General features: G+C 43.6%; 1 protein-coding gene across 3 annotated transcripts in view; it reads right to left on the bottom strand.

The window, feature by feature from the left end:
- PDLIM5 (PDZ and LIM domain 5) overlaps positions 1–12,271 on the bottom strand; it is a 535,229-nt gene that overhangs the window by 135,474 nt on the left and 387,484 nt on the right. For all 3 annotated transcript variants that reach the window (XM_069238102.1, XM_069238118.1, XM_069238110.1), the window contains one exon: positions 640–821. In XM_069238102.1, the coding sequence (XP_069094203.1) occupies positions 640–821 (182 nt within the window). The remainder of the gene's footprint in view (positions 1–639; positions 822–12,271) is intronic.

Here is a 12,271-nt window from a genome sequence, read left to right as displayed (position 1 = left end):
AAAGACCGCGGCGGTAATTCTGACTTTCCCGCTGGGCTGGCGGGCGGTCGCCTTCAGACCGCCAGCCAGCCCAGCGGGAAAGAGGCTTCCACGATGAAGCCGGCTCGGAATCGAGCCGGCGGAGTGGAAGCTGTGCGACGGGTGCAGTTGCACCCGTCGCGTATTTCACTGTCTGCGCAGCAAACAGTGAAATACATGTAGGGGCCCTCTTACGGGGGCCCCTGCAATGCCCATGCCAGTGGCATGGGCACTGCAGGGGCCCCCAGGGGCCCCGCGACCCCCCCTACCGCCATCCGGATCTCGGCGGTCCGACCGCCGGGATCTGGATGGCGGTAGGGGGGGTCGGAATCCCCGCGGCGGTGCAGCAAGCTGCGCCGCCGCGGAGGATTCAATGGGGCGGCGGTACACTGGCGGGACCCCGCCAGTGGTGCCGGTCCGACCGCGGCTTTACCGCCACGGTCGGAATCCCCATTGGAGCACCGCCGGCCTGTCGGCGGTGCTCCCGCGGTCCTCCGCCCTGGCGGTCAAAGACCGCCAGGGTCAGAATGACCACCATTGTCTATAGACAAAATATTTGACTTTATTTCTCTCGAAAACCATCGCCATTACAGTGATACAGAAACTGAAACGTGTGTTTACCTGTTTGACTGATGGGTTGCCAACCCGTGGATTTGACAGCACCTGTGGGCCCGCTTGGTTTAGCAGATGTGGTGGATGCGATGTGGACAACAGCTGGCTTGTTGCCACTGTCAGGTCCTTTAGGCACACTTCTGGTGGAGGCAGCAGCATGAGATCCAGACTGTGGGGGCTGTGGGTTCTCACTGTTTAGAAACAAGGAGTAACAGCCCTTTTAAAAACAAACCAAGAACTACAGCGATGCATGTAACATTCAGTGCCCTTTGTTTCCGTCATAGTGCCCCCCCCACCCACCCCCCCAACTGTTGAGACCTAATTCAGAAGATATTTCCCCTGTGGCAGGCAGTCAAGTTGTTGGAAACGTACATCCCACTTACACAGCAACCCCATTTAAAAACAACAAAAGATCTATGACCAAATAGTGAAACACAACAGCACACTAAAATAGGGCAATGATGCAACATATTGCACCTTAAAAAAATAAATAACATTGGTGATTAGTTAATAAGCGTTCCATGACAGCTCTGCCATTGATAACCCTTCCATTGGTGTTGGAATGTCATATCTATGCCATTTAATATGACGCAGGCATCCTACAGGCTCCCCAAGTCAAAAAGGAAGATCTTCCTGGAGTCATTCTGAAGTCATCTGATGACTTCAGCTGGGCCATTCCTGTAATTATCTGCTGAAGTCATCCCAAGCCATCCTGAAGTATGTGTATAGGGCGAAATATTTAAATGAGATGACTCCAGAGTCATCACAACAACTACTCCAGGATGATGCTGTGATTACTCCCTTGGAAAACGTGTGATTATCTCTAACTACTACAGGATGACTGCATGACAACTAGGGGATGACAGCAGATTACTTCACGATGACTCCTTGACATCTCAGGGATGAAAGTAGATTACTTCACAATGACTCCATGACATCTAGGGGATGAGAGCAAATTACTTAATGATGACTCCATGATAACTAGGGGATGACAGCAGATTACTTCACAATGACTCCATAAAAACTAGGGGATGGGAGCAGATTACTTAATGATGATCCCATGACAACTAGGGGTGACAGGAGCAGATTACTTCATGACTACTTCAGGATGTATTTGTATTACTACAGAATAAATTAATGAGTACTTCAGGGTGTGGTTTCATTGCTTCAAGGTGACTCCGTGAGGACTTCTGGATATGTTTTTTTCTACTCCTAACAGAATCCAAGATGATTGCTTTAAGTAATTCTCAGTGTTAGGTTTCTCTCCAACTGAAGCGTACTGTTATGCATAAACATACAAGGCCTGAATTAGTTCATGTCAGAAACCAACCTGACATACTGTTGCTGTAAAATTACAATTCCACCAAGTGTATGCAGATTTCAATGGGGAATAACATGCTTTTAAGTGTGGTTTGAAATGTCAGCCCCATTTCAAGTTGCATAGTTAGCAGCAGCTTTCAGTGGAGTAAAATAGAATCACTGCAATTCTAAATGAAGTCACATCACTTTAGACTAAACTGAAATAATCATGTTAAATGAATGGATTTTCACATACTGCTTAACAACATGGTTTTTTGCACTTATAACATTTTTTTTACAGGGGCCAGATAGAACTAAATATCTTTAGCATACTTATCTCAATCTTAATAACCATCCCCTCTTTTTGTTCTCGTTGGCTGACTGTGACCAGTGATGGGTAAATGGTAATTACAGTGGGAGAACATTGAGAAACCATGGGTGAAAGGGTGTGGATAAGCATTGTTAGTGGATATCAAATTACTTCTGAATTCTGCCAGTAGTTAATACTCTCAGTCTGATTGGGGTAACAGATGATAGTTTTGTTGTGAATAGCTATGGATGAGGGGCTGGTCAACTGACTTACAGGTTTCTGGGGTTAAGTGAGTTTCTGGGGTGTAGTAAGATATGTGAAAAGCATTGTGTGTGTCTTTAAGTGGATAGTGTGAGTAGGGAAAAGAGAATGGTAGTGAAAATGAGGGATTTGAGTGGTCAAATTAGAAGAATGTGAATCACTGAAGAGTGGTCAGTGGGTATTTCATCAGTGTGTGCTAGAGACTGGTGTGAATTAATGGTGTTCAGAAGTTAAGAGATACTGAGTAACTGTGTGATGCGAGCATTGATGCACTGTTATGTTCACAGACTGAGCGACTGAGGAAAATGGAGGTGTAGCGAGTGGTTGTGGGTGTTTAGTGTGAATGGTGTTTTGTAGTAAATGGATGGAATGAATAAGTAGCATTGGTGGCTGTCTGTTGGTTTAGAGTGTCAGGGAGTGGTACTGTAAGTACTTCTTCACAAGTGGTGATAAGAGTGGCCTATCAGGTAGTGCTGTGAGTGGCACTGCATTAGAAAGAGTGAGTGGCAAGTATATCACAGAAGTGGCTGTAGGTGAATATGTATTGCATGTGAGTAAGGGTTAAGTACTGTGGGTGATGAGTAAGCAGTGAGAGTGCTGTACAAGTACCTGACAGTGAGCTATGATGTGAAGCATTTTAAATGGCAGCATTTAAATGGTATAATTATTTATGTGATCTTTACTTAAAACTTGGTTTTAATTGCAAGAGGATGGGGTAAAGTGTGAATGATGATCTAGCCAGGGTTTAAGATAAGAAGATGTGCTCAAAGATGCTTAGTAAGTATGAATAGAGTTTATGAATGTTAATAAATTGGATTATTTGGGGTGGGTGACTACCCACCTCAAAGGACATTTACAGCCCTTGTCAGGCTGAACCCTTAAAGTCACTAAATTAACCAAAGCATCATCTCCTTGCAGGTATGACAGGGCAGACAAGCTTAACCATGCCCAATGTGTAAATTGTTTATGCAATCCCAAAACAGTAATAAAGCGGAAATGGAAAACAATAAAAAACACACACTGAATTATGAAAATAGAGTAAAATTTAATAAACAAAATGCAAACATCCAATAAGGGAACCAGAGACATACATTTTTTAAAACTTATAAGTAGGAATAGCACAAGAAGAAGCACAAAGCGCACATGATAGTCAATGTCACAGTAGATCCCGACTTAAGTGCAATTTGAGGCTGGCCACGATGAAGCATTGGTTAGAACACCAACCAGGTTCGTTCTGGACAAAGATTTTACCTTCTGACTTACTCCTTTAATCTGAATCCTCCACAGAAGTATGTCTAAAGATCCCCAGTACCTCATGGGAGGCACTTGGAGACTAACAGGGTACCAGGCAAAAGGCAACAGCAGGGTCCAGACCAGGTACAGTTGCCACTGGTCAGCTTGGCAGTTGCAGGAAAAAGTCTCTTGTAGCTTGTTGTGTCCCTGTGGCTTGAACATGTCAGCCTTACAATCCTTGGAGTCAATTTCTTTGTCCTGGGTACAAGAGAGAGCAGGTCCACTTCTTCATTGCTTTTCACAGGGCACGGAAAGCAGTTTTAGTCCTCTTCTTATCTTCCTCAGGTCTGGGAGGGTTATGAAGAGGATGCCTAGAGATGCCACATTTATGCATGGCACTAATTTATTGGTGGGAATGACTCCCGGGCATGCCGTAGCCAATGGGATAAAAGTTTCCTGGGCCAGTCCTACCCACTTTTGGCATTTTCAAGATGTTGAAAGTCATAGGTGATGTAGTTGGTAGCATGCAAGCGAATAGGGTTATCTACAGAAATTATGCAGAGAGTGATATAAAAGATGGATATCCTATGGAAAGCCTGGAGAGACAATGAAGAGGGCTAAAAGTCAACTGTTAGGAAGCAGATGTAAATGATTTACAAGGAATGCAGCGTGGATCTACTGCACAGAAAGCAGAAGTGGTATGTGTAAAATCGATAAAGCAGATTGTAACTGCAAATGTACAGGGTGAAGTGAGGACATGGAACTTGGGCAGTTGAGTCAAAGAGCTCTGCTTGGAAGGGGAGGCACAGATGTAGAGAATTGATAGAGAGGAAGGACAGATGGATGGTACAAGTGCAGGGTGGAAAGCATATATAGCTGGTGGAGTTCCAAAATGAAGGATGAAGAGCTGGTGTGGAGATAACAGCAAAGTACAGACGTTTTGTGGTGCCTGCTGTCAAAGTAGCTGTTATCAAGTAGATAGTCGGGATGGGGGTGATTCAGTAAATATACATTATCATGGGGGAAATGGAAAGCAGATGTGAAGAGAAGAGATAAAACATGATAAGAGCGGAAGCGGGCTGTAAAGTGAGGATGCACATGGTGGAAAGAGGATGCAGAATCTGCACACAAAGAATGCTGAGGTGTGTGAAAAACTTACAGAAGGAAGGGTTTGGACTCTGGATTACAGAGTGGAGTGTGCATGTGCAGAGTGGAAGGATGAAGAAGGAAGTAATAGGTGGCCACTTGGAGAGCATGTTAGGGCTGGGGTTGAAAATGCACCTAGCAAGAGGTGATTATATTTGGAGGATGGAAAGAAAGGCTGGAGGGTAGGAGTGCAAGTACAGAGTGGCAAAGACAAGTGGAGGTTTGTAGCCATGGAGAATGATATGCAGAGTGAGGAGCACATGAAGTATGGATGTATAGTTTGGGGGGCAGATGTGAAGAATGGTTGTGTAGAGAGCATATCTAAAGGATAGAGGCAGCATGTCAAGGGTTCAGAGAAGATGTATAGGCTGGAGAGAAAATGTACAGGGTGAGGAATGTGTGTACAACCCATGCGAAGTGTTTACAAAAGATGTACTTAGTGAAATGAAAAAGTGTACTTAGTGGAGAGTAGATGCGTATGGTGGAGGGTAAACAGAGGATGGACAGCACATATATAGTATCAGTAGCACGTGTGGAGAGCAGATGTTCAGGTTGAAGAGCAGATTTGAGGGGGGAGGAGACAAGTCATGGAAAGTAAATGTTCTGGACAGAGGGCACATGTTGGAGGGTGAAGAGTGGATGCAGCAAGCAGATGAGTATGTGGAGAGCCAATGTAGACGAATATATTGAGAGTGACCAGAGGTGTACAAGACAACTGAAAATGAAAGCACTGAGAAAGGATGCATATCTCTAGAGAATAGAGCGTTGCAGGAAGTGGACATGGAAAGCAAATGTAGACAGTGAAAAGTGGAGTTGAGGCTTGGAGAGTGGAGAGCAGGTGTACAGTCTGGATAAAGAGAGAAGGGAAGGTGTAGCTGATGCACAATGGTTGCAGTGCTTGGATGGAGGATGTGTTATGCAGTGACAAGAAAGAGTGGATGTAGATTAAGGAAAGTGAAGGAGAAACTTTGTGTGAGTGCAGAGGGTTTTGAATGGATTTATAAAGTGGAGTAAAGATGTGGAAGGTGAATGCAAAGGGAGGACAAAGGAATTGAACAGTGGATATTGCACATAGACTGTGGCATAGCCAAAGTGCCACGGGTCCTAAAGTAAAAACAGAAAACGGGCATCCTAGCCCCTGTTAAGGTAGTGAAAAACATCCATAATCAGGGTGCATTGGACCCTTGATATTCCTCCCTGGAATGCAGTGACACTGTGTCTGCTGCACTACTGATAGCTACTCCCCTGCACAAGGATAGGCACATGGAGGATGAGAGAATCTGGAGAATGGAGAGTACACGTAGGGATCACAAATGGAGGGTGGAGATGAGATGTACAGGGTGGACAGTGCATGTAGATGGTGGAGAGGAGACACGGAAAAGACGATGAACAGGGCAGAGAATACATGTACAGTGTGGTGAGGGGTTTGAGTGCAGCTATGGAAAATGGATGCAGAGCACAGATGTTGCATGTGGCATTTAACATTTACAACAAGGTGTTTATCAGGATGGACATGACAACGCAATTCTTTTAGGCATTTTACAACTCAGGTAACTATTTTTATTTGTGAAATAATTCTTATGTGACTTAAAAACAAGCATTATCAACTTGAATAGGTCTTGCCTACACAAGGTATTGGCTTTTTATATGTTTTATTCATGCAATACAACAGCATGGCTGAAAGTTAAGAACATGGGATGACATGGCCAGGACTGGTAGAGTGATAAAATGAGAGCCTACATAAATGAGCAGTGCAATGACAATTCATGTGTCAATGCTGAAGGGGAGGGATGAACACACAAAGACGAAGGAAGCATTCAGCAGCTGACCAATAAGAAGTGAGCAAATGACAGTGACAGTGAAGCCAACTAAAGGTAAGGGGCAATATCTAAGCCCACTGATAGAAAACAAAGGGTCTCAAAGAGACCACCCCAAAAGGGAGCGCTTAAGGGTTAAGGGATGGGGTAATAAAAGATCAGAGGAAGGTAAAGGAGGCAAAGAGTTTTTTAAGGTTGAGGGGAGACAGGTTAAGGTCGGGTAGAGGTAAAGAAATATAATGGGTTACAATGGTTCAGGGATCTGTTGGGGTAAAGGGAGTAAGGGATTTTAGGGTTGAGTGGTGGGTAGAGGTAAAGGGAGGTAAGAGGTTTTTAGGGGTCAGAGGTGGGCAAAGGTAAAGAAATGTAGGGGTTTGTCAGGGTTCATGGGTGGGTAGAGGGGGTAAAGGATTTTTAGGTTTTAGGGGCCAGGAGAGGTAAAGGGATGTAAGGGATTTTTAGGGCTCAGAGGTGGGTACCAGTAGAGGTAAAGGAAGGTAAGGGATGTTTTGGGTTCAGGGGAAGGCAGAAATAAAACAAGGTAAGACGTTTTCATGGCTCAGGGACAAATAGAGGTAAAAGGCTAATAAGAATTCAAAGGGTGGGCAGACTTAACGGGGAGTAAGGAGATTTTAGAGTTCAGGGGAGAGTAGGGGTTAGGAGTTTTTATGGTTCAAGGGTAGATAGAGGTACAGAAAATAAGGGTTTCTCAAGGTTCAAGGTTGAGTATCGGTTACGCGGTTTGTCATTGGGTGGAGGTAAAGTAAGTAAGGGCTTTTTTTAGGATTCAATTGTAGGTAGAGGTAAAGCAATGGTCTTCAAAGATTTTAATGCCAGACCCTTAACGCTGCCGCCACGTGCCCTAGATACCTCCCCCCGTGGAAAAACATTAATGGGGCCCCTTTCTGAATTTTTCACAATTATTCTATTAAATTGGGTTAAGATCTGTTACTGTTTTAAAAATGCAATAAAATACATGATGCCAAACATACTATTCTGGTCAGACAGGACTTACTAATGTGTAAGAGCATCCACAGTGTGATTACTAGAGGTGGGGGTTTTGAAGCGTATTTGGAGTCTCTTCCCTAGTGACACATACTCCCAGCTGGATATAAAAGATAAAACAGGTTAGTGATGGCAATTACAGAGCGGTTTACTGCTGCTCATGTTTTCAGCTTAAAACGAAGCCCTGTTATCAGCATAATTCTTGCTTTGGCCAGAGCATGGTGCCCGACCTGGGAACATTTGAGGGCCCCCCTAGGGTGCCAGCCCCCAGGTCTGAAAACCCCTGAAGTAAAGAAAGGTATGATGTTTCAGGGTTCCGTAGAGGGAAATGGAAGTAAGGTATTTTTTTAGGTGTTAGAGGTGGGTAAAGGTAGGGTTAAAGAATAAATGTATATGTGTATAAAAGGTGTGAATAAATATAAGTAAAAATGTAACAAATAAAAATTTAAGGCAGGTTTGAGAGGTCTTCCCCCAAACAAACAAAATAAAGATATAGCGATATATATACACACACACACATATGTATAAATATTTATGAGTGTAACTAGACATTTATATAAGATTGTGTATATATATATATATATATATATATACACATACATATATATCAGCCTTCACAACCAAAAATTTGTTGCAACAGTACATCAAATTAAAACAATGTGTTGTAAAGGCCAATGAGTTGTATTACATGTGTCGTACAGGTACGCCTTATAAACACATGTGCTGTAAAGTCTGATGTCCAGTGGTTGTGGACCACTGAATGCCTATGTACATGGTGAAGAATGGATGAATGGATGTAGTCGGGGTAGCAGATGTAAGGAAGTGGTGTTGAGAACAAAAATAGAGTAGGTGTGGATCATATGGAGTGTGGAGAGTTGGCGTACAGAGTAGAGAGCATGTGGTGGATGGAGAGCGTATTTGAGGGCGGTTGGCCACACACGGAGGGGGAGAGTGCATATGAAATGTTGGAAGCAATACACAGGGTGGACAGCAGAGGTGGAGGGAAAATGCTGAGAATGGAAAGTGCCCATGCAGGGGTGAGAGAAAATGTATTAAGAAAGAGAGGAAAGGGTGAAGAATATAAATAGGGGTAAAGAGGACAAGGAGATTGTAGATCACATGCCTGAGGTAGAGTGACAGACTGGAAGAATATATAAAAAGAGAATGTGTATTTTGGAGAGCGGGACATGTCGAGTAAACATGGATTGGGTGGGGGGAATTCAATGGAGGGCTGAGTGCAGAAAGAGTATACAGGTTATAAATATACAGTGGTGAATGACTGTGGAGGGTTGAGAGTGCAAGTGGTGATTGGATTGCCTCCATGGAGGTTGGAGACCAGCACACACGGAGGAAAAGCGTGTGCATATCAATATATCCATATGTGTAACTTAAGTGGTGCTCATGAAAAGTGCTTCAATACCTTGGGGTTGAGTTCTTGCTATACAAAAATTGAAAAAATAAAAAAAACACAGCGGATGTATCGATGGGAATGTTGGAGAGATGTGTAGTTTTAAAACACATTAGTACAGACAGCAGAGAAGTGGATCTACAGAGAGAAAATGCACGAGGAACAAAAGGTGGAGAAAACGAACAGAAACCTGATGGAGAGGGATATGGTGTGAAACCAAAGAACAAAATGTATTGATAGGAGAAAGAGAAGTTATGCTGAAAGGATTAGGAGTAAAAGGCGTTCCCATCCATTCCTATTTAAAAAAACGAAACTGGTCAAGCTCTCGCTTAGGGAGAGGCTCCCTGCCTCACTCACCGTGTTCATTTCCCTGCTATCTATACACCTTTCCCTCCTGCCACAACGCTGCACTCGGTTTAACACCCTGCACCTTCCTTCGGCTTTATTTCGAAAGAGGTAAATAGAACTCCTGATCCGATCCCATCTGTTTTAGCTCCATGTATGCGCCGCTCTAACATGGTCTGGGGCGGACACAGGTCAACAAAGGGTGGTTGCAGGAAAGCACTTGCCCATTTCTTTTCAACAATCTTTATTGGAAACACGAGATTAACAAGAAAAAAAAAAACAATCGCAAGAATGTGCCTATCATTAAAATATTGTATGCTTGGTGCCTGGAAAGAAGAGGAAATCACCTTCATAGGAATGCAAACTTTTTTTGTGTTTTTATGCACAGCTGCGTCTGAAGGGCAATAAAATGTGACTCACTGCCAGAGCTACGCGCTTGGAGCTGGAGAGACAGACTTGAGTCTCGGCGTCTGCTTAGAATCCTGTGATTCTGGGCAAATCACTTAATCTTCCCCAAGTGCCTACCGAAAATGAATGTCAGTGGATAAAGTGACTGGTGCTCATGTAGATAGCTCCCATACGTTCGGTAGAGTTTGCACTATATACAAATTAAAACTTAATCAAATGGTTTCACAAGAACTCCCATCACACCCGTTTTTTGGCTGTGAGCTGACTGAATACCAAGGATAGGAGGGGCTACCTGTTGATTCACAGAGAGTAGGACATTTGCATACTGCACTCAGTGCTTAATCTGTAAATGATATAGTGCCGGTACCCTAAACGCTCCTCTGAAACAAGCGGCCGTTGCAGTTAAAGGTGCGAGCACGGAATACTGAGCCAGCAGACTCCTGCAGCCATCCAGAGCTTTAATCCATTCACTGCCTCTCCCTGCTCCTTCAGGTCACTCTTGCTGCTTTCTCCTTTCTTCCTTTGTGATGCTTTTTCGTTTTTCTTTTCCTGCGTCTTTCCATATGTCTTTATGCTTGAGGTAGAAAAATAATTGCCGACCTTCAAAAATAAATGTCGGTGCTCCGCACCGGAATCAACAAACACAAATTAAGCACTGACTGCGCTGTACCACGAGGCAGTATTTCTAAGTGACCTGAATTCCAAATACGGTTTGTCTACTTGTCTGCAAGTGGTCTTGGACAAATTGCTTTTTTTTTTTTTACAGTGGAAATTCCATATTAGTTATAATGGTTTCCACTACGTCATATTGCTGACTTTTTTTTTATATCTACTTAAGTGATATAAGGTAGCAATATAGAGACAAACACCGTAGCATCAATATGTGATGTTTAAAAATCAGGAGGCTGCTTGGACACATTGGCTGAGGAAAACTACAAATTCCTTGGTGACAGTACTTAATTTTTTTGGACCATCTTAAGCGGCAAGTTGAGACATTCTAGACACTGTGCGCTAAAGGATTTCATACCACCGCCATCTGTGTTCATCGCTTTTTGAACAATACACGCATACCGACACCTTTAATGGACATGGTTCTATAAACGTGAGAAAACAACGGCCAACCCTCTGGGTGACGGCACCACTACCCTACCGGGCAAACTGAAGCGATTCCGATCACAGAAAGGAGTTATTCATATTCACTCGCTTACCACCCAATCATTCATTTACACACCTAATTACCATCTCATCACCCCAGCCGTCCACTTACTTATCAGACTGTCCACCCATCAGTGCATCTACCCTCCATCCATCCAACTACATTTCCGTTCTTCCCTACTTCCGCACACACATTCATCCCTCTCTGCAGCTTGCCATTCGCTTTGGCTCTTAGCTTGAAAACTACTCTGTCCTCATTGTCGAATATTATAATACAGTTTCCTAGTGGAGCTGTCGGTATAGTTGCAAAAAATCAGAGCTCATCCTGAATGCTAATGCCAGAGCTACCCTCTTTATAACTAGGGAAGCAGGTTCGAGACTCGGTGTCAGCTACACATCCTGTGATTCTTTGCAAATCACTTTAACTCCTTGACCCTAAAAAAACATGAATGTGCCCTTGTATAATATAACTGGCGTCAGAAATACCTTCAGGTCAAGTTCGTGCTGCCTGTATAAAACAGCAAAAAATACATTGAGAGATGTAATTATATGTTCAAAGACTATGGGGGTTATTCCAACTTTGGAGGAGGTGGTAATCCGTCCCAAATGTGACGGATTTACCACCAGCCGTATTACGAGTTCCATAGGATATAATGGACTCGTAATACGGCTGGTGGTATATTCGTCACTTTACCGTCACTTTTGGGACGAATTACCACTTCCTCCAAAGTTGGAATAACCCCCTATGTGATATAACTGCATATGTATTTATTAAATTTACTTTTATATGTGCCGTCACTAAATTTTAGAGCAGGGATTTGCTGTCCAAGTCAACCCATTTAGTTCCAGGAAGTTTGTGCTGCAGTCATGGCTTTCCCAATTGTCCTAACAGCGTGCTTCTGGGCAAAGCACGATATATCTTTCTATCGTAACAGTGAGTGGAGCCCCAAACAAAACCAAGAAGGAAAGAGAGGGACCTTTCCAAACATTTAGGGAGACTTGTTTGGAGGTGGGGTCGGCATGTAGGAGAGTTGGAGAAGAACGAGAAATGGTGTTTACTAATTGCTCCCTGTCTTAAGAAAAGTCCCAAGTCCAAGCAACAAGGCTGCTGCTTAAGGTATAGCTGGCCATTTAGAAAATGCACCTCCACCGCCTTCGGGCATCATGCTTTCACACCTCCCATTGAACGCTTATTAGCTGCAGAGCAGTGACAACACCTTAAAACAAAGCACATTGACCACCTGGTCCCCACCG

This window comes from Pleurodeles waltl, chromosome 1_2 (assembly GCF_031143425.1).
Source record: "Pleurodeles waltl isolate 20211129_DDA chromosome 1_2, aPleWal1.hap1.20221129, whole genome shotgun sequence".
NCBI classification, from domain to species: Eukaryota; Metazoa; Chordata; class Amphibia; order Caudata; family Salamandridae; genus Pleurodeles; species Pleurodeles waltl.
This window is presented reverse-complemented; position numbering and strand designations above follow the sequence as displayed.